This window comes from Trachurus trachurus (genome assembly GCF_905171665.1).
Source record: "Trachurus trachurus genome assembly, chromosome: 23".
Taxonomy (NCBI): Eukaryota; Metazoa; Chordata; class Actinopteri; order Carangiformes; family Carangidae; genus Trachurus; species Trachurus trachurus.
In genome coordinates, this window is record NC_139912.1 from 13,458,821 (window position 1) to 13,482,931 (window position 24,111).

General features: G+C 40.9%; 1 protein-coding gene across 1 annotated transcript in view; it reads right to left on the reverse strand.

Moving 5' to 3' along the window:
• grm8a (glutamate receptor, metabotropic 8a) overlaps positions 1–24,111 on the reverse strand; it is a gene marked incomplete at both ends in the record, with an annotated part of 213,133 nt that overhangs the window by 25,814 nt on the left and 163,208 nt on the right. The window contains 3 exons of the mRNA XM_083999221.1: positions 790–936; positions 2,996–3,135; positions 18,616–18,819. Coding sequence (XP_083855347.1) covers positions 790–936; positions 2,996–3,135; positions 18,616–18,819 — 491 coding nt within the window. The remainder of the gene's footprint in view (positions 1–789; positions 937–2,995; positions 3,136–18,615; positions 18,820–24,111) is intronic.

Below are 24,111 nucleotides of genomic sequence, written 5' to 3' on the forward strand. Positions count from 1 at the left end.
AATGGAATGAAGTGGCTGACTGTTTTTGGTTACGTGTAATGAGTTGAGAGAAAAAATCCTGATCATTACACAGGGAGAGAGAACGCTGCTGTAGAGCAACTGCCAGAAAGCCGACCCTAGCAGACACTGGCATGTTTGTAAGGCCAGTGTGCTGCTATTCCAAACACATCTGGGGGCTGATTTATTGGAAAGTATGACTGATTCTGGCTTTCACTGCAAAGCCTTCAAGGTAAGTTCAGCCAAGGTTTTATATTAGGTCAAAATCTACATCTCTACCATTGACAGGCAGTTTTATCACATAAGTGTTTGTAGGCTAAGAGCCTCTGGGAGCTTTCCCAACGCAAAACACAAACAGCCAGCGCGCTTAAGAGAAAATCCAGGGAAATCCCTCGTCTTTGTCCCGACTCTGAACACACCAAATTAAGAGGCATATAACAATTTCAGTCAAGAGTATTGACTTAGGGGGGCGGTGTTTAGTTCAGTTGGTAGAGCACCCGCCCCATGTGTTGAGGCTATAGTCCTCACTGCAGGCGACCCCGGTTCGAATCCCACGCCAAGCGGTCCTGTCCTGCGTGTCTTCCCCCCCCCTCTCTGCCTCCCATTTCCTGTCTCTCTCTCTCAACTCTCCTGTCATTGAAGGCAAAAAAAGCCCAAAAAATATACTTATAAAAGAGTATTGACTTAGGGTGGTGTAACCAAAATAAAACAAAAGATCCTCCATACCCTGAGATCATTTCTGAAGTGTTTTCTTCAAGACCTCAAAGCCACAGGTCTTGATAAGAGACTCACCTGATAGTGGTATCCCTCACAGCGCTCACAGTGCCAGCAGCACGGCACCCCTTTCACCACTTTCTTCCTCTCCCCTGCACGGCACGGGATGCTGCATACAGACGCTGGGAGAGATGGGTCTCCTGTCCTCCAGCGCATGGCCTCCACCTGGACAGTTGGAAAACACATTCATTCATTTGTCCATCCAGCAAATGTTGATTGTTTTGGTGGGTTTGGCTAAGGTGCAGAAAAACGGACCAGAAATTATTCATGTTCACATGGCAAAACAAAAACTTCCTTCCTTGGTGTGGGATATTATGCAGCACCAAGAGTGGCAGCCATCTGCTCAAGCTGACATTACTGAGTGTTAACAGTCCTTTAACACTCGTTTTTCCCTGTACCTGCAGAAAGTGTGTCTTCAGGGCAAACTTGGAGAGCAATTAGCACAAGCAGATCCTCTGATCATTTTTCCGGAGTGCTGCCGGGCACAAAACTAACACCAACTAGTGTGGAAGCCAGCAATCAAGCCCATAATCAGATCTGGCACAAAAAGGCCATCTGTATTTCCTTCTGTGTGTGTGTGTGTCTGTGTGCACTCATGTTTTTCATTGTGTTTGTTTGTGCTGCTGTTTTGTTGGCATTAAAGTGAATCCCTGAGCTTTCCGTATGTCTGGTACGTGTGAGATTGCGACTGTGTGTGTGCGTTTTAATTTGTCGTTATGTGCGCAAGTGTTTGTAATAAACTCTGTCATTACACCGAGTCCCTGAGGTTCCGTTGCCGAGGGTGCTCGGTAAAATGGAGCATTACTGTTTTAAGGCACACAATGTACCAGTCCAACAAAAACTAGTTAAAAGGAAAAACTCATCAGGGACGCAGGAAATGGAAACGATTTGATCACTGACACACATATAGAAACACACACAAAACGCACAATATTGGGTTACTGTGCTGCGAATATATCTGTCAGGAATACGCTAATGACAAAAAAGCGCGTTTGTGTGTGCAGGGTGGCAAATTAGCATTGTTTGCTACTTTTCAAGTGTTTTTGTTAGTTGCTGTTTTTCTCCTATTTATTGAATATTTTTCTTTATTTCTTATTCATAGGCTCACCACTTTTTACATGCACATGGATACACACACCTTGTTTTGTTACAATTAGCATGAATTATGCACTAGCCAAAACAACACAGGCCCGGTCGTGAACCTTCTCTTCTATTAATTATTTAGGCGAAACAATAATAGCTATAATAGATTCTGCTTTAATTATAAATGTCAAATGAACTGCATCTATGAGGCCAGATACTCTATTTACAACCACACATTTAGCCTGAAACACAGCAGTCTGACTTTAGGGTTCTCTCTCATCTACACTGATGAATACACAGTCAGTGTGTTGATCGTGAAAACCTTCGTCGGCTGCCATCACTAATTCTGCCACTGTGCCTTCAACCTACTGGATTTTTAAACAAATCAAATTCATCTGTTAATTTGTCAACTGTCAAAGTTCCCGGTCGTGTGTCTTAACTATGTGTTGTCCTTTGTGTTGTCAGTCTCTCTCTCTCCCTCTGTCTCAGTCAGCCGGGCCGTCCATCAGCGAGAAAACATTTTGTGTCTATTAGTCTTCTTATCTGTCACCGGGCCTTTCTAATGAAGTCCAGGATGGATTTATATCACCAAGCACTCCAGTGTGACGTCTGTGTGCATACATGTGGTGTGAGTGCAAATCAGGGAGTGAGAGGCTGGGACCAAGACAATGAGATTACAGTGCGCTCCTGCATTAAATTGAGTTTTTCTTTCCTGTCGATGTTCATGAGACTCAGGTGTATACTATAGGTTCTGTGCCAGCAATTACAGGTTGTATACGCAGGTGTGTGAGCATCTGTGGGTGTGTGTGAGTGAGAAGCAAGTCCCTGAGCAGGATTCAGCGATCGGGACTCAAGAAAAGAATCACACTGTAAATAACACTGAATTCCAGCTAATTTTCACCTCTGAATAATGGGAAACTGAGGATTTTAAGTTCAACACAGCAGGTCACAGCAGACGTTGAAGGTCAAAAGATTCCATAAACCACTTTGGATTTCTAACACCATGCAATTAACTGGATCCAGATCTGTAACAATATGTTTTGTATCAAAGGTTTTTGTAAGATTGGAAACTTTTATTTATTTTCTCATTGTGCAAAACAGTGCTCACATTTATGTTTAAGCGTCTGAGGGTAAATCTTACTTTGAGATGTAGCTTGTTGGTCCAGGAGCCGATGACTCGGTACTCTGCAACAGATCTGTTGGTATTCTGGTACTGGAAGATATCATATCTTCCTGGAGCATCTCCATTCTCATTGAAAACCACTGGCGTACCGGCACTTCCTGGAACAAAGAGAGCAGATTTTGGAGGAAGGATCAACTAAGTTATTTAATACGATACCATTAAAGTTTGATTTGTGCTCAAATGGCACCGTTTTTTTTATTGATCACCACAGGAATGACCTCAAGTCATATAAAGCAAAAAAGGACAAAAGTTACTGGTCAAATCAATCTTTGATACAGACATGTATCCTCCTCCAAGGAATCAGCTTTTTGGAAAGAAAAAAAAAGGTAAGTATAAAAAGCATGGTGACAAACAACAAAATAAATACAATGGTACAGCAAAATTTAATGCAACACTGAACCCTAGTAACTCAACATTTGTGTGTCTAAAACCAACATTTATACATACTTGTATTTATACTTTTACTGTATGATAATCAATACTACTGTATACTGTTTACTCACGTAAGAATATCACTAAAGGGAGCAACAAATCATGTCTCTGTAGAAAAGCCCACAGGCATGAGATGTAAAGTTAATAAAGTAATATTTCCTCTGGCAATTTGTTTAGTAGCTGTGACAGCAAAGCCACTGTCAATTTTACTCTTCTGTCAGTGTTATGTGTACTGTATGTGAGAATGTGTGTGAGCAGAAGCAAAGTATGATTGAATACATACACGTATGGATGAGTTTATGTGTCCTCTAAGGTTTAGTTTTCCCACCACCAATAAGGCTTTTTTTTTTTTTTTTATCTTTCTCCCTCCCTGTCTTACTCTCTTGTCTTTCTTTTATGTAATTATATAATCAAATCAAATTGCTGAATCTGGCGTAGCATAAAGAAAATCCAATTACAGTATGAATGTAGCAAAGCTTTATGGAAATAAATTCTACCTGTGTACTATAAGTCATTGATATGGTGCAATGGTGCTAAGGATTTATAAACAGTAATGGTTACCAGTTTGGGGGAAGACAAGAGAGAAATAGCAAAGAGGAAGATTGGAAATTCACCAAATGATTGAAAACGGAGTCAGGGGGAGGGAGAGCAGCACACACATGGAGGGAAAATAATGCACTTATGCTAGAGGGTGAAAATATCAACAGAAATAAATGCAAAGAAACAAAAAGAATGTGTGAGATAAAACAAAAAAATAATTTGAAAAGGAGACGAGAGAAGGAGAGAGACAGAGCAATAAATAAAGACAAACTAAGAAAAAAAGAACACAAGGCAAAGTAAAGAAAGAGTATTAGGATAGAGAAAGGTTATCTCACTGTGGCCACTAGTAACCAAACACATTCATTTGAATTGATAAGAAAAACAAAACTAGCAAACTCATTCATAACTTTTGGCAACAATGGGACACTGAGTGATTAAAACTGGTACTGTTTGTGTCCAAATGTAATTAATTTCTCTCTGATTTTGCCTTTAACTAATAAACACCAAGATGAGGCAAAACCCCACAATGAGATATTTTGGGGATTCACTGTGCACAAGTAGGACAAGTTTAATTAGCAAGATTTCTTTATAACTCAAATCCCATTCATTGGAATACAATATATCCAATAGTACATATTATAATATATCATTATAATTATAATGTGTCTTTGTTGTGCTTGCTTGGGAACACTAATGCTATCTCTCATATAGTTAATTAGTAAGCTTGCTGAGCCCTAACACACAGGATGTTGTAATCAATGTCTTTACACAATACACTTTGGCGACCATGCCATTCTCCTTAGTAACCATCCATTCATTTTACTGATACACAGAGTCACCGAAGCGACCTTCCAAAATGTACGACAAACTTCTCAGCGACACCCTAGCAACCAGCTAGCAATCAACTAAATGACAGCCCATAGTAAGTGGACAACACTGTAATTACCTGGCAACCACCTGGTAAAACCCAACAACCTACCCAACCACCAAAACATCTAAGACCCAAATAATAGCCTACAACATGTAACACATTAGCTATGAGCCTTATGTTTTACAAGCTAACACAATACGGCTTAATTCATCCGCTCCCAAATATCTCCCCTTTGTCATCCAGATCTCAATTTTGTTTCCCATCATGCCTTCTTCTTCTTCCCACCCTCTGTGCTAAATGAGTGCAAATTTCATACAAATTGTTTTTTTCTGTTTACTATAGCAAAGTAAGAAAGTTATTAAGATAAAATATTCAGGTCCATCATAACGAAAACCACTACGACCAAATCTGTTTTTTTCTCATCATTTTATCTTCTGTATTCTTTCAAAGGGTCCATTTTCTTTTGGTGTGTTTCATCTGTCTTCATCTCTTCCCTTTGATCCTTCCTTTCCTTCTTTACTCATATTGAGGAATCAATGTTGTTGTGTTTTTTTTTTCAAGGTGTTCCTGAGATATCAATTTCACTATAGGTCAAAACAGTGATATCAACACACCCTTGACAGCCATAATCACAGACATAAAAGCAATATGCCTCACTATGGCTCTAAAAACACAGGTAATTGAATAATTTACCAAATTCATCAAGGGTTTTATACAATAGCTCACCAACGAGCTGAGCTACCGAGGTGGATTGGTTTGTTTGAGTTACTTGATCGGCCAGTCTGTTTCCAAAAGCAATGACAAATAGCAAAAATTAAGAATAAATAAATAAAAAGGTCCAATTCTCACCGAGTGATTAGCATGTCATCTTTTCCTCAGCATTCGATTGGCTGACTTTCCTCTAATTTTCCCCTCACACCAATCATGCCTCTTTAAAAACTAGTTAGGGTTGCAGCAACTAAAACATTTGTCTGGAGCAGAGACATGCTGGCAGGTATTTTGAATTATGCAGGGCAAAAGCAGACTGTTTGCTCTGAAAGCAGTGGTTACCTCGAGTATAAATAATTATCCAATCTCATAGTGTTTGTATCATTTTCTGGAAATTTCTGAGTAAGGTGGATAAAGACAGCACACTTTTAAAAAGCAGTGGCAATTATTGCAAACACACATACAATAGGCATGACAGGAGCTGGCATTATCGAACCAATATGTTGGAAAAACAGGGAGCTGACAACCCCTCATCAGTTCTGATTAATGTTTTGGTTAAAGAGATGCACGGACAGGTTTACTGGCCTCATGAATTTCCATTTGGGCTCAGCTTTGTTTATTCAACAAAAGTCATCTAATGTAAATGCAGCAGGAGCATAAGGAATTGCACAGTTATTAAAAATGCATCTCAAATTAACTAACATAAAATAATAATGCATTGTTTATTGTTTCATTTCAGGAGCATTTAATTACAGTTAAATTGCTTGTCTGCTGGATGAGTAAAAGATAAACACTGATTCAATACTATGAATGTGTTAATGTGCTACACGGTGAGTCATCAGTGTGGGGGCAGTGACATATGAACATGTAGATTTTCAAACCTTCCGCTTTAGTTGGCTTGACACTAAAAAATAAATGATCTACCTGTTGCCCTGGCAACACACCTCCACCTCATCCTGTAGTAATCCCTATTACTGTATGTTTGGGTTTTCAAACGAAGATGCTGCACTGCAGAAAATGTCTCCACCCTTACTTGGAAGTTTGTAGTGTTTTCTCATAGTCTCCCATGGCACTGAGTGTTTCACTCCCAATTATAGTTTTAAGGGCGTTTGGATATAATGCTGATATATTTTTTGCACTTAAATAGTACAAACAGCGTCATCATTTTCTCTTAAACCAAAATTCCTAGTCTTCAGGAATTTCTTCATCTCATTTGTATTCATTTTGCAATTTAGCTGAAGCAAACTGACAGGTTCTTAAATGACACAAGATAATGCTGGAAGGGCCAGAGGCCAGATGCATGTTTACAAAGTTCATTCTTCCACTTGCACTGATTTAGGGAATTAACAATGAAATCTCTGAGTCTGAGTTTCTTATCTAAGGAAGGTTGTGTGCCCAGATTTGGCTGCTTGGGCGTGGAGTGAATGGCTAATATATCTAGTAGAAGACATGGGGAATATGTGTGTATGCGTCCCTAAGTGCATGCAAGCATTTCCTTTGACTTATTTTAATTCTCCTGGTTTTCTCAAAGCAGCAGTAGAGCGGCATCACTGCGGCACAGGCTCTGCTGGAGTGTCCTCGAGCAAGATACTGCTTCCCTGCCTGCCAGAGGCTGCGCTCTGTAGCTTCCCCACAGAGTCCCAGGCTTTCCCTTTGGGGATCAACAATAGAACATCGCAAGAAAGCTCAAACTCTCACAACTTTCCTTAAGATTTGGCAGGCAAGCTCACAGGCTATGACCTTCTGCTTCAATAATGTAATCGCAAGTCTAATAGGGAAAGAAAATGTTCATGGGTTGAAGCCAATATGTATTTAAATTTAGTGGAAACTGACCTGCAGACAGAGACAAACCTTAGAGAGGGAGAAAAGGGGTGAGATAAGAATGTAACAGTAATGTTGGCACAAGAAGTAGATGAAGAATTGATTTGATTTGCAAATAAGTTCAAACATATTCACTGTCAGTCACACTCATCTGAATCATGCTCACCACAGAAGAGTGAGGAGTCTGATTTTTTTTTAAAAAGCAAGGAAGACAGCAGAAACGCTTCAACCCTTAGCTGGCTTAAATAGCCACAGACAAGAAGAAAAGAAAAGGAAGGAGGACAAATGAGTGGCAGAGGAAGACAGAAGTAAAATAGGAGAGTGAACAGGTCTGCGGGAAAGCATCAAACCCTGTCTTTCTGACAGATTGAGGCAGACACATGGATCAACTTAAAAGCAAAAGAGGAGAGAGAAAATGAGGCTGAACAAGGGAGAATATGTGAATATCACACAGCAACGCTGCTGAAAGGACTCAAAACTTTTTTTTTAGTTTGACAGGAAAAGGAAGAAAGCAAGTCTGGGAGGGGGAGAAGAGATAGAGAGCAAAAAAAAGGAAAAAAAAGGGAGAACTATAGACCGTGTGAGAATATCAATTAGCACGGGCCTTAAAACCTCCCCGGCAGACAGAGATTGAAACAGGCAGATGGAAGGAGAGGGATGAATGAATAGCCTGAGACCTCTTCCTGTTACTGGATCTACAGATTCTGTGAGACAAAAGAAGAGGGGGAAAAATGAGGAATGGATAGATAGAGAAGGAAGAGTGAGCAGAGAGAGAGAAGCAGAAGGGATTGTTAAAAAAAAGCCCTCAGCATTGCCTGTTTTACTTTGGAAACACTGAGGATGAACAGCAAGTCTTCACAGCAAGACTAAATGTTTGTGACGTGGAGATGCAAAAACTACACTGCAGCATGCATTAATAAAACATGGGTCTGTATGTATGTGTGTGTGTGTTTGTGTGTGTGTTCGCCAACAGGCTCCCATCTGTGTACTATGTATTGATAGCACTAATAGGGGGAAAACAACAGAGAAAGGGCGGAATGAACAGTGAAACTTACACAAAAAAGTGAATAGGAAATGACAGGGAGAAGTAATGATGAAGCCTGAACTCATCCCACAAAAACACTGTCATCTTTTACAGTGGTTTCCAGTGGAGGAGGTGAACTCAAACTCAGGAGCTGGTTAACTCTTATACTCATTTTGTATTTCGCTACTATTTTCTCCTCCCCTCTGGTTTTTCTATGATATATCACTGATATTTTCCAGTCCGTTAGCCGTCTTTTCAAAGACATTTTTGACTGCTTGCTGCACAACTATCCTCACGGCCAACCCTCCCTCCTTCCACAACAGCTGTTCCTCCTTCCTCCCGCCCTTTCTTTTCAAAGCCTATTTTGCCTTTCCCCTCCTCTAACTCTTTTACCTCCAAGCCTCGCTTCATCCCACCATTCTCCATCTCAGAAACTACTCATTTTCTCCCTTCTATCTCCTCTGTGCGTTGCCCTTTTCCCCTCCTCCCGCTATGATCCATCCCTCCCCTCTACGATCATCCCCTCTTCTCTCAGCAGCTCTGTTATCACTATGCCTTGTCTGAGCAGAAAATACAGGCATAGAACAGAGCCGATGATGAAAAAGGCAAGAGAAACAAAACATTTTTGAAAGGGATCCAGATCTAAATGGCCCTCCATGTGAATAAGAATGAGACACTTGACAGAGAGAGGAACAGCCAGAACAAAAGACAGATTGTTGAGAAAGGGAGCTAAAAAAGGGAGGATATTTAGTAAAAAAGACACCACACACACACACACACACACACACACCTAGCACAAGACAGCTTTGTATGGCAATCTCTAGTAAAATTACCTAAAACTAATTTTAAGGAACGTCCATTTGTATCATGATCTACATTCACCGCAGTCTGAGAGGGAATGGGAAACAGCAAGGAGTGGAAAAGGCGATAAAAGCAGAAGGAGAAGGCCACTATTAAGTTGATCACAAGAGACAAAACAGTCTGAACAGGGGCTAGAAATACAATTTGGAGAGAATGAAAGCATGGAAGAGGAGAAATAAACAAAACGAGAAACAAGGAGCTGCATTACCAAACTTGGCAGAGGAGAAGGGGGAGAAAGAGGGTGAAAGCCAGAGAGCGTGCAGGACCGATAATGATATTACACTGGTTTCAGGAGAGCAGGAGCCCATGAGATGATACTGAGCTCACAGCCAGTGTCTATAAGCGTATTTTTCATTTTATGTATGACTGTTTGTGTGGACGTGCCTCCAGAAAATGTAGAAATATTTTCTCCACTTTTTGATTTTATCACATCAGAAGTATTGTTGCAAAAAAAAAAAAAACACAGTGTCAGAGTTTCATGCATTTGTTCGTTCTGTGTGTTTGTCTGCACCATGCTGTCTGTCAGAAGTTGTTTGTATTTCTATGTCTCTACAGTTGATGTGCTCACATTAAATCTAATCTCCATCAACAACACATTCTTCACAAAAAAACATACTGTACTGTATATATTTGATGTGAAAAAAAACAAAATAAAGCTGCACAGATGTGAGATTTAGTGGCATCTTAGGATATGCATGAATGAATGAATGAATGAATGAATGAATGAATGAATTAATGAATGAATATTTTATTTTCGTGTCATGCCACCACTGTGGCCCATCCCATATGGGATTACAAGACACAATAACAAATACAAAAAAACAAAAACTAGACAGCAATGCATGATGATGATATGCAATTAAAATGATCCCTTCTACCTCTCATTTCCTCAAACCCCATTCAACTCGGAGTCTGGGCTGTTGCTGTCTGGATGGCTGTCTGCTTTCTTTCACTTCTGATTGCTTCTATATATTCATCTTCTGTTTGTTTATCTGAAACTATATTCCACCATTGATCCTGTGGCAGAAATTAGCCCACTGTGCTGGCAATAGCTAAAATGTAAAATAAAGGAGATAACAGTAATAAATAAATAAATAAATAAAAGAAAAGATTAGAGCAGTGGTGTGTGGTGACTTACGGGTAGTAGTGCAGTGCAGTAAACTCAAAACCATGTCATCTAAGCTGATTTCTTATGTGCTAAACTGAAAATGCCTGGTGCTGCCTGCATACAGTATGTTGAACTTAAAGTGCTATAGTGGTAGCTGATCATCCAACTGTACATACTGTAGACTCATATACTACACAGTATATATACACTGTAGACTCAAATATAAGCTGTTAATATACTGTCAATGTTCTGACTTTGTTATAATAATACCTTAAGAGTTTCAGAACAATCTGCCAACCGAGTACAGAGCTTGGCGTGGATATGAATAGTGTCTTGTGGGAACCACTACCAGGGCAGACACGGTTGGCCTGTACAAGGTTGGATATCATGTCAATAATCTCTCGCTTACTACCTGTTGCTCACTTACAGTAATAGTAGTCGGTAGTATGTAGGAGTAGAATCTATGTGTGCGAGTCTGAGGGTTGATGATTATGCTTGTATGACGGAGTGGACACACAAATCACGTGCAGGAAATAATATGAGACTGAGACGTGATATGATGTGATATCTGGGTTATTATGACATCCCCAACCCCCTAGTGACAACATTTCCTGAGTTTAGTTCTTAGCTCTTTACCTCAGTTTGCAGTCGATGTGACTGAGTGACTGTGATGTCTGACCTCTCTCTCAGACAGCAAAACATACATTAACCAACGGCAAGTATTAATTTAGAGCTGCTCCACTGCAACCCTGGATGTAATGACTTTTTTATACCTGTGAACTTGCACTGTCATTGGCTCCATTTGACACAAACTCAGCTATAAGAAAAAGACTTAAGGCAAAGTCAAACTGGCAAGTTAAATGACATTACCCATTATTGTGCTAATGTTTCTAACATGAAAACTGCATCAACTTTGAAAAGGTTATGACCTCCACAAAGTCAAAAGACTGCTAAAAAATAAAGAAATGTGAGACGCCCCTTTCCTTCCTAATGTTGCCCTGACCCAGAAAAGTTTAGCATCACTGAGTTCAAACAGTTTCAACACTTATTTCTCCATTTTCTTGTCTCCACTAGCATATTTCTCTCAACATGGCGATGTTCTCTCATCTATCTTTTTCTAATGTCATACACTATGGAATATAAAATTCATCCTTCTCATTATAGCTCATAGTTTCTTGATCCTCAAGGTCATTGTGCTCTTGTAAAGTTTGATGTATCTCAGCCAGTGCATCCTCTGTCTCTCCATTCTTCGCCTTCTCTTAGAGGTAATTTTACTCAGCTAGTCCTGAAGTATTACATCGCTCAATTGTTTTACTCTTCCCATGTCCTGAGTTTATCTCCATTTGTTTGTCCTTGCCAAATGGTTAAACACTGTAGATCCCTCTTTCTTCTAAAAAAGTCTCCCTCATGCCAGTGCTGCTATTGGCCAGACAAAGTTCATCTTCTTTTTTATCGTTCTACCCCCACACACTGTTTCTCACTGGCTGCTGTACTTGCTTCGTCTCTCCTGCCAACAAGCTCTCTCTCCAAAGTGATAACGGCCAAAGAGGGCGTTTCCCCAGGCTGCTGTCCATCTTTTTTCTCCATCTATGTCCTCTGATTCTCTCTCCAGTGCACCTCCCTTGTTTCTTCTCCATATGTTCATCCTTCCATCTCCCTCCAAGGTCATTAGGCCCAGGTAGACTCCTATCACCTTCTGTGTCTCCTTCGCTCCCTCTTCCTCTCTCCAAGATCATTAATGCCTGGTCAAGTTCACCATCTCTGCAGGCTTTCCTTTTCCTCTCTGAGGTTATCCTGAAAGAGTCAGCTTCACCGTCACCTCAGCTGGTTAGTCCTCCCTTTCTCCTCCTCTCATCACCACCATCCCGCCGTGCTTCTCTGCTTCCCTAAGGTTGTTCAGCCAGGTATGGAGTTCATCATCTCAAAGTCAAGCTGCTCTAATTAGTGCGAGTCTGTTCCCATGGTGATGTCCATCTTGTCTGTTGGCAGGAGATGTAACCCTGGCCGTGATAGGATCACCGTGAGAGTTTTCTTGCATAAATATCAAACACATTTGTTTGCAAAATGAAAACAAACTCCTGTCACCATGTTTCTCAGATATGATCCAGATGTAAGCGGCCTCAACTGCCCAGTCTGAAGGAGGGCCTCAGTGTTTCCCACACATTGAGTTATTTATTCACAATCGCTGTCAATGGAGTCTGACCCTTCATTTCCTGTACTGCTCCTTTGAGGCATTTAAAATACAATTTGCATGTTGGTTATTACCACATTAATAGCTCAGGGCTGAACTAGCAATGTGGTGCAAAGATGGCAGGTTGTCCCCAGACTCAGATTTACTGTCTAAGACCAAATACTCAGTTTTAGATGCTTGAATATACTGTCAACTATACTCCTGGTGAAATCTTCCAGTATTTCCCTTGCATTTGACTTCTTCAGAGAGACTTTGTAACTTGGTTTTATTTGCAATATCTTTGTTGTTCAAAACTGAAAAGGTGGGTTTTAATGAACAAAAAGACAAACTAAGTAACTTTTGTGGCAATGCCCTACTTCAAAAATCTTCTCATAAAAACAAGACTCTTCAATAAAATCCTGAAAATACTTTCTAAATTCAAAAAGCTTAAGGTGCAAACAGTAGACTTGAGTTGATGAGTCAATGCCTTTAGGGAGTAGGAGAGAGAACACAAGAGCAACTGAGTGTGTGACAGAAAGACGGTGAAAGGGAGACAATGGAGAAAGCGAGGGACAAAACGGAGGAGGGAAGTGAAGGACAGGGACGTGACAGGGAATGAAAGAAACAGAAAAGGATAGTGTGGCGTTCAGAGACAGAGAGAGAAAAAGAGATGGAGAAATACACATTTGCAAGGTGTACATTTGAAAAGAGACTTTCAGAATGGGGTGGGCGGTGTTGGCCATGAATGTCCTTGCATCTTTGGAAGGCGGGTCTTAATCAAGAAGCTGATTCAACAGATAGGTTCACATCATCCCATCTTTTCATGTCGTTTGATTGCTGATTGCTCGGCCCACTGCAGCATGACGTTACACTCTGCTGGCTACATCTCTCCCTCCCTCGCTTTCTCTCTCTCTCTGTCTTTGGTGACAGTCCCAAATAGACCGGGACAGTTGAGACTTTTGCTTCGTATCTGATTAAAACTAACGTGCAATGTCGTGACACTCTCCACCTCAATACTCTGATTTTCTGATGACACACGTTCAAAATGAGTGAAATAAAGACAGAAATCTCAGAAGATAATCATGTGAAAAAGTGAATTCCACAACTCCTAATAACCTCACTGTATGTGTGGGTGTATGACTGTGTGTGTTTTCCACATGTTTTATTATGTGCAGGAATGTGTGTGTATGTGTGTGTGTGTGTGTGTGTTTGCCTGGATAAGCCAATAAACTTACTGTAGCAACAAATAAAAGCTGGACAGAGTGGTGGTGTGTCATTGCTGCTGCAGGGTTTTAGTTCCCTTGTTGTTTGTCTTAGTCTGCACTGCAGCAGCCTCTGTTTGTTTGTGTGTCTGGGGTGAATATAGTCATTGGTTTTAAGCTGAGCTATAATTTTGAATATTTGAGGTATACTGTCTCAGGTAACAATGACATACGTATGGTTTGGAATAACTATCAGTATTTTAATATGATCCCAAATTCCTGTTTCTATACTTTACATAATTCAATGCTGTACACCTTCTGTAAAACTATTGTTTATTAAGCCTTTGTACCCATCCGTCCATCGTCTGTACTGCTTTTCCGTGTGAGGTTCCAGGTGCTGGAGCCAGTCCCAGCTGACATAGGTCACAGGTCAACAGTCTAACAGGTCCAACAGGAGGTGATCACTGGTCCTATTAGCTTGTTGTCTCTTACTTTGTCTTCTCCTCTTGCTTTCCTGCACTTCTCTCCCTGTCTCTGTCACTCCTGCCTGTTAGGCTTCACTTTGTAAGTGAAGTCTGCTCAGTACAGGTCCAACAGAACAATCACTGCCCTAACAATCTGAATCCGTCCCCTCCCTCTCCCTCTGTCTTGCTCTCACACGCAGCTGCTCCAAAGGTGAATTGGTATGGATCCAGACGACACAGAGAGAAACAGAGAATCCATGCACCAGCAACTTCAGCTTATTCTCTCCTTCTCCATTCATGTGCCACAAACACACAGAGAAGAGATAGGGCTACCCCCCATCTTTTCCTCTTTTTTTATTTAGCGATATCAATGTCATGCCGACCCTAAACAGATCAATACCGAAACTGCCTTTAATTGGAAAACACAAATACAGCCAGGCGTATACACATAAACACACATAAAGTAGCCGGCTTAAAGGCTTTAAATCTGGCAGGCTTCTGTCGATGTAAACACAGCCCATCTTTCTACGGCTGCCCTTCACACAAATACAACAGAGACTCAGGCCTTTCATAAACATTCTTTGAGCAAAGAAAAAGACCCAAGGTTGTGTCATGTCATCTCATTCACGACTCCCTACTCACTATATCGTGAATTCAATATAGTGACCTCACTGGTCAAATGCAAAACACTTTCAGACACTACTCCGCTGCACAGTTAATTACGTATTACGTTGCGTAGTTAAAACATTCCAACCGTGATCGTAGTGGCAATCCGTGATCGCAATGCATGATGGGATATCTTGCTTCGGTTAGTGCCCATCGGATGTTCACTACTTTTTGCGAAGTAGGGGGTAATTTCGGACATAGCCCAAGTGAAATTTCAGATTTCTTCTTAACTTTGATGACTGTCATTAGACAAATGACAAATTCCGGAACATGCGCTTCAACTGAGAGCAGCAAAGTGAGTTTCTACTCAACCTCTGCTTTATTTTTGTTGTGTGTCTGTCATATTTTGTCAACTACTGATGGATAATTGGATATAGAGGAGATTCTTCAGAGAGGAGCTTCTTTCATTGAAATTGGACCAAGTCTGGAGGATGCCGCCCTGTTCCAAGAGGTGCTTTCATGGTTGCTCTGCTGCTGGTGGTGGTGCAAAGATGAAGGCTTTGAGGTGGAGAGGTACTGTAGGTCCTTTCTGCTGTCAGTCATCATAGGAGATATCAACTCTCTGCCCAACAAGAGTGACGAAGAGCTGGAGATATTGTTGAGGACTCAGAAATCCCACCCTTAAGTTCTCCATGAAGTCGTTGCGAGGATACAGACTAAACGTCCTGAGGCACTTAATAATATCAGGAGACTTCAGTCATGTTTCCCTGATGGACTCACTGGGGGATGTGGTGGAGAGATGCACACTGAAGATGGTGGAGGCCATTCTGGACGGCTCAGATCATCCACTTCATGGCATCTTGATGGACGGCTCCTCTCTCTTTGCTACTTGTACCTTTAGCCATCAGGCTTTTTGATTCTTCTGCAAATGGCGATGAGCCAAAAGACAAATTAATTTACCTTTGGGGATTGATAAAGTAATTTGTATTCGTATTCGTAAATAGGTCTCAATAATCTACAAAATGGGTTCATTTTTACATATATCACCATGAATCATTAAGCCAGGGCTCTGCAGTGAAAAATGAAAATTACAAGGGTATTAAAGGCGTCACTTTTTTTCCCTGTTGCAATATTTGTTCCTCAGTGCAATTTAACTTATGCTTCATCGCTATGCAAACAAATGAGCTCAGCAAATAAATTTTGTCTTTTGCAAACAGTCTGGTATCAAAAAGAAAATAAAAAAAACTTAGCAGCATTTTTATTTGTTTGTTTTTTTGTTATTTTTAAGTATTCTCAGAAATCAAAGAGAAACTGATGCTTCTCCACGGGGGACGACCCAGGAGGGACCCATCTTTGTTACTTCAGAAACTGCTGGTGGGGTGACAAGAGGATTCTGGGAAAATCCCTCCAAAGGGTACAGATATTAGACTTTTGCTTCATTCTTTACTTATTCTCGGGGAGTACTGTGTGTGAAGAGCACTATGATTTATTCATACCTTGGATATTTTAAGACTTTCAGGTCTTTGATTGGTAAATTATACATCAATCGACATCTGAAATCTGTGGATATGAGATGCACACAGATTATTTGAAAGTCATAGAGCTAGATATACATTACAGTAGCCTACAATTGAGGTGTTTACTAAGTAGCAGGAAGCAGGAAATGACATCACCGATAAGGAGGGGGAAGGGAAGGTTAGAAATCAGTCACACAACCCATCCACCCTCTTTGCCGACATTTATTCAAATAACTTTTGTTTTCTGAGACAGTCTGACTACCCAAGTTGAATTTAATTTCTGTGAATTGACTGTTTACTTCCTGACAAAAGAATTGCTTAAAGCAGATATCAGTGGAATGTTTTTGTTAATATAAGTCCTAAATAGTCCTATTTTCCGTCAGCAATCACTTACATGAAGTATTTCAGCCTAAACACGAGTCTCTCCGTCACTCTGCTCTGCTGTAACCCGAGGAGAAAATTTTCCTTGTGGGATACAAGTGTTATCCAATGAGGAGAGAGAACGGCATGAAGGGCTGTGTGTGCAGCCAAGGGATGCGCGTGAATGTGGTGACGTAGCACGAGGACCAATTGATGCCTGACAAGGGCGGGGGCTGCTAACTAATGGTGCGTTCAAAGAAACTCGTACTTTGTGTTTTTCCTTCCTGTGAAGTCATACCAGTTCGATCTGGTACGAGTTCACGGGTCGGAAGTTACGAGTGGCCGTTATAGGGAACTTTCACAGACAACAGGATGGTAAAAACACGAGCTACGGGTTACCTGGAACGCTACCAAGTCGTAGTTGTGACTTGAAGCTGTAACTTACGGTTTCAAAAGCCTGCCTTGAACGCAGCATTAGCCGAAACGGCCGTGAAGCTGATATCTGCTTTAAGTTTGATGATTAATCTGAAATGTTTTGATGATGATTCTGAGTTAGGCTACTGACTTTCTTTGGAGAGGCTTCTACGCTACAACTATAATAGATGTTTCTATCAAGAACTTTGTGAATCTGAGGCAGGTTCCTGCTCGACAACTCACACATCAGATCAGAGCTCCCTTATCACTTCAGCTTTATCTAATCCTCTTTTTCATGTTCTCTCAAAATAGTTGGCGGGGACAGTCGCAGCACATTTGGTGTCGTGCAACTTCCAGTAAGTGAGACGGGTTTCAGTGATTCATCGACGTGTAAAGTTTGTGACCTTGTGGTTATGGGATGATTTCTCTGCCCTCTAGGCCGGCAATAAAAGAGAAGACGCACCTGAGCACAAACCTGCTCTTGCAGTATGAAAGAGCAATCAGTGCCCGCCCGCGAATTGGTTTTTGACACTTCTGGTGATGACGGAGAGAGATACCATGGGAAACAACAAACAGCGACACATATTTTGCACAAATTCCCACACAGACTCACTCATGCAATTTCAGTCCAGCCTCTGAAACTAAATCAGACAAGCCTTTCTGTAATCCGTACAATACAACTAGCTTTCTGTATTACTTCTTCTCCTCCTCACTAAACCATCAGGCATTATGTATTCCACACAATGCCTGACAGAGGAATACAGGAAATGAAAAGACAGACAGAGAAGCACGTAAGGCGCATCAAGGGGGGGGAAAGGGATTAATAAGAAAATATTAAAATGAGGTGTCTGATATTATTTAGGAGGAAATGAGTCAATGTTTTTGGTCCACTTAAATCTGTTGGCGGTCGAGGAAGACGTGGAGTGGGAAGGAGAGAGAGGGGGGGGATTAAAGATTAAGCACTACAGGTTCAAAGTGATACAACATCAAATCAACATCTGTAATGAGCTAAATACAAACAGATGAGATGTTTGGGCAAAGCAGCGAGCTGAACTCCATTCTGAAGGTGAGAAGCAACATGACATGTTTTCATGATTGGGATTAGACAAATTAGAAAAGGAGCTGAGTTTAGCATTGTGAAAGTCGGAGCTGAATGAGTCAAGTCAGGGTGGATAAACACTACAGGATTACCGTACAGTGTCTAGGCATTTTGTACACTAATTAGTTCCCCTTTCCCCTTTTTTTACTGCAGGAATAACCCAGATTGTTGACTTGAATTATTGTAATAATTTAGCAATATAGCATAATATTCTCCATTGATTACGACATTTGTGTCTCCATGCATGAACCTGCACAGAGACCTACTGTGTTTTATCATGCTTTAGTTTAACTACAGTGGTTTCATTTCTTCCAGCTCTATGTGCCGTCCTGAAGGACTGATGGCCGTGTCAGTATCTTGATATGTGAATGCATCACTCACCATTGAAGCTGACAGCACGAATGTGGCTGAGTAGCTCTTTGCCGTCGATGTTGTTGGCCATGCGCGGGCAGAGGCCTGGGTAGCCGTAGCAGAGCTCCCGGTGCATGCGGTGCAAAGCGTGGGCCATGGCGTACACAGCGTCCATCACAAACTGAACCTTCCCCTCTTGTTCGTAACTGGAATCACGACCAACTTTTTCTAAACCTGGGAGAGAGAGAAAAAAAAGTGGTTAGAGGGGAAAGAAAGGGAATAGGAAAATCTGAAGAACGTGAACTGATTCCTGCGACAGCCCTTTTGAATTCAAGTCACAATCAACGTAGGGAGCTCAATTCAGGACAATCAAGAAAATGGATGTCTATAACAGAGCTGAACAAAGATAGGGCAGGTGGAGATAGATAAAAGAAGGGAAGAGTATAGGTAGAGTTTGGCTAAGGGGAAAAAACACCAAAGAGAAAAGAAAATTTGAGGTTAAGCAAATAAGTAAGGGGCATAAAACAGAGAAGAGAAGAGATGAAAACACTGAAAAAGAACTTTGTGGAGACGCAGGCCGACCATCAGAGAGCGAGCAGAGCACTCAGCCTGACACTGACAAATAACTCCTCTCAAGCCATTCTCACCCTGGCAGCACAGTTTTACAGAAGATAGAACAACATGTTCCTTCTTTACATCTTCAGAAGCACTGATAATGGCATTTCCTTGTATGAAGGGAAGGTAAGAAAAGTGTCCTCTTTCTGACTCATGTCAAACGGCTGTGTTGAGGACTGCATGTTTTGTGGAGTTATATATTATAATCTGACCTGATATACAGTGTTCATCTTGCTACTCGTCAGACGCTTCTTTGTGTCTCTCCAGTGTTTCATGTTTCCTTTCCTTACATAAAACCCAGTGGCTTATCTCCTGACTGCAGCGTAATTAATTGCTGCGGAGTAATGGTGAGGCTCATCAAGTGGCGATGAAACAGAAATGGGTGGTGTATTTGCATTTGGCCTCCATGCTTGTTGTCTAGGCGGTACACATGCGTGCATACACACAGAGCCCCAATCACACACATTCATAATACATACACATGCATAAACATGCAAATAACCACCCCAATGCAATTTACTCTGAGGGTTTTATGTAACGACTCATTAGCATAATGAGCGAAAGACAGAAAAAAGAACAGAGGGAAACCAAAACCTCCTTGATGCTTCAAGATGAAAATCAGCAACTGATGATGACATTCATTTTCAGTTTTTCATCAAGAAGGTTCAAGCTTCTTTTGCCTCTCTGTTTCTTTAACTATCACTGTCTTCTGTAAAATATATTTCACCTCATTGTCACTTATTTAATGTCACATGCTATTCACTTCGCCATCTTTTCTCCAACCTTCTTCTCATCTTCCTTCTTTCTGTCCTCTCCTCTGTCTCTTCCCTCCCTGACTGCTGTTTGCTTTTATTCACCCATTTCTTACAAGTAGCAGTCACCTTCAGGCAACTCAAACTGAATCAAAACCCATCTGGGCTCAGTTGAATTAACAAGACCAGAGGCCGCCTCAATCAATATGAGCATCCATAAGGAATTAATGAGGTCCTGAGAATAAAACCCAATCCACACTTATAAGAGGCGCTTAGGTGTTTTGTATGCATGTCTGTGTTTGTGTGTTTTATTAGTGCAGTGTGTGTGTGTGTAGGAGGTGAGTCAGCATTCTCAATGACATGGCAGGGTAATGGAACTCATCTCCTTTCATTCCCTGGATAACAGAGCTGTAGCGTGTGTGCCAGCGTGTGTGTATGGGTGGGAGAGAAAAAGGCAGACAGGTATTTAATGTGCGGCAGAGAGAGAAAAAAAGAGAGAGAGCAAGAGGAAAGTCTTACTCTCTCTCTCTCTCTCAATTGTGAGCTCTTATTCAGCCTCACACAGTCACATTACTGTCTCAGTCAGATGCAGCACTTATTCCGCTGCGCTGCTGTGTTTCTCCGTCCTGTTTGCAAGCTCTCCCTCCTACTGAGAGCCACATTCCTCTTCTACGCTAAAGTGCAGCCCTTACCAGCCTGTCCAAAGATTTAAACGTGTGACTATTCATTTCGCGACCGCACATTACCGGCTGTAACTTCTAGAGCTGGCTGCATCGAGGCAGAATTGATTTTTTTTGGGAGGCACAGGCAGGGTTGGAGATCCAGCAGGCTGTGGTGTGTTATGTGGGGAAAACTACCTTGCTTGCTGAGGCGACAGGCTGAAACGGAGTGTCGGGAATCTATTGGGTCGTTTTCTAGCAGGAGGCATGAAAATAGCAACTTGTTGCTCGTCATAGTTTGGTCCAACACGCTGTTTGGTGCATCGCAGCCTGTAATTTGACATTTCATTAGGAAACCAGGTGCACAAATGACAGTGACCTTTATTTATCCAGAGAGGTATACACCTTTTGGCCAACAACCTGCTCAACATTCATAATGGCACAAATTCACACCTCAGTAGTCGCTGAAAGAGAAGAGAGCTTTTTCTCATTAGCTTCTGAAATGCTGGCCACAAGCCCAGTTTTCTCACCTCACAGCCAAATCTATATTTAACTGTCTTCATTTCCTGCCAGTTACCGACAAATTGCAACGTATAAAATAACCTTTAAATTTTATAGCTGCACATAAATCTTGTTTTTTTTTTTTATTCTGATTTTTGTGTTGCTGTTTGTCTACAACATTTTAACCATGTCAAGCAAAAACATGTCTAACAATACTACTGAGGCATTTAAGTTCTTTTTAGAGAGGTTTAAAGGTCTTGTCACGCCCTGTGGTTATTTTGGTTACGGCCTCAGTAATGTGATAGATACAACTAAACCGTGTGCAGCAGGGTGAGGTGAAGACTCTACCGGACCAACCACCGTGTCCGGTATAAACAAAAACCAATACACAAGTGCAGCAAGGTGAAGCTGATGCAACTAACTGACTGACTAAACGGCCTTGATGGATCCAATTGGGAGTCAATTTACTGCCCTTGTCACTAATCTGTAGGCAACTGATGCCCAATGCAACAAATGGAGATGTACCATTAAACAAAGAGTCCATGGAAGTCGACACTCAGATGTGTTCCAACAATTTAATCTATGTGGAGCTCCAATTAAACTGGTACAGCGCTACAATTTAAGCTCTTGACTGAAATAAGTGAGATGTGTTTCATGTAGAGACCTCTGAGGGTGAAAGTCATTTATTCCCTGCAAGCAAGATGCAAGTCTTTTGAGTGATGCCTGCTCTCTGTGGCATGTTGTGCTGCTGTTGCAGTTCTAAAGTTAATCTCCCTCTGATATACAGAAGACCTAAATTTGACTTTGCAGCTGGAAACATCCACACAGACATAATATAAAGACTGACATTGGCAATAAGCTGCTTGATGCATAACCTCCACTCCAACCTCATTTCGGGGGTTAAGAGCACCTCACTGAAAAGCTGTGTCTTAAAAGTTAAACTGACATACTGTATGATATAAATGTGCATTTCATATGTAATATAATAATAATAATATAAAAGCTTAGCATCTTCTTGAAATCTTGTTGCAATAGCAGTTGAACCCAGAGAGAGCAATCAACATCATGCCTTCCAGTCTGTTGTGTTGTTTCTTTTTTAACATAAGACTGAATAAACCCACAACTAAAGTGTTCACCTGTGAGATTAAAATAAAAAATGTGGTGTGCTCAGCCAATCAGAAATGAAACCTGGAAGCATTTAGTTGACACCTTTATGCATAACATCAGTTGTTTTGCCGGAAGTCAGATAACATGTGGTCTGCCCTCTCTACAGGGACTCTTTAACTTCTGATCAAAACGCTCACACAGGAAAGCCATATGGCTCACTGTCTCACAGACACATGCAGATCCATAAACACAGACATCTATATATGCACACTCACTCACATCCACACTGGCTGATTAAGTAAATCATCTATGCCTTGCATCTAGTGCATCAGATGACAATACATCTGGTAGTTAGGGCCTGTAATCTCTGAAATGGTGATATAACATACTTCTAATGCCCTGCATAACAAGAATGTAACACAGCAGAGGAAAAAGATTAATGTAAGTAACATGGAATTGGTCATTTGTACTACATAAACCAGAACGCAACACACAATACTGTCTGGGGACGGAGCATTGTGAAATATCTCTATACAGCCTCACTAATCAACAAAAGGCCCTTGAGCTGACTGCCTAATGTCCTATCATAATCACACACCTAATTACGCTAATAGTCCATAAATAAAGCTAAACAAGACGTTAATTAGCAAATGCTTTCACAGCATTGTACCTTTACACAGCACATTGGTGGCATTATTAGGCATCAAAAATGTACCATTCGACAGTTTGAAGTGAGGGTGATACTGTTTGTAGTTTAACCCCTTCATGTCATTGTCATCACTGGAGAGGTTTTAATAGTACAGCCACAGACAGGCTGTTACACACAGCTAATGTACTGTATGTCAGTATATTTATTACAATAACCAGCTTTAGATACACACAGAACAGTGATAGTGAAAGGACAGAGGAGAAGCTCCTAAACAACTAGTTTAAGACATTTCAATTACATCGGAGCAGAGGATGTCAACAGAGCATCAGAGGGACACTGACTATACTGGTAAAATCAGATTGGCTTACTGACAGTGTGACTAGCATGTCTGTATTGTACATGTCAAGATGGAGTTAGCATGCAGCATTTGGCAGACATTGGTTTTTGGTCAGTAATCCCTAGGTTGATACTGTAAAATTAGACTTTGAATTTTGGACACCTCACAACCTATTCAACCAAATATCAGAATCTCATAAGTTGGTAGGCAGCTTCTTAACTGCAAGACTTGTGATTTTCACTACTAGTGTCATCTAGAGTCAAACACTAGTATATGTACCATCTACCATAATATCTAAAGTACTGTAAAATAAAAAAGTAAAGTACAAGTACCAAAATATCTAAATCATTTATAACCTTGGTAAGGTCTCCACAAGGAAGAAATGGTGAGACAACTCCAGCTTTTCAACACAGCGCAAATTAAGTGCCCCTTTGAAATAGTACTTACTTAACAAGCTGCTAAGGTTTTCATGCACTCAATCTGCAAATTCGGCACAGAAACAAATGAAAGCTCTGATGTTAAATTAGGGGAAACTCATAATTGGACTGAAACACTATGAATTCTCTTTTTGTAGGGAGAGACCTGAAGATGGTGAAGATGTTGTATAAAGGATATCAATAGAGCAACACTATTGATAGTAGAATTTGTCTCAACCTTTAAAGAGTGACCTATAAATGTTAGATAACTGATCACAGTTATTATTTGTGACTAGAAGTGTGATTATACAGAGCCAGGAATGTACAGCATGTGTTATAAGACCCCATTTATTTGCATTCAGCACATACGCACATTTCCATTCGGAGAAAAAGGAGCAAAAGCACTGTACTTTGAGCCATAGATCAACGTGTCATGAGATAATGAGAATTTCTCTCTGCTGTTCTTATGAGATGTGAAACGACACGATGC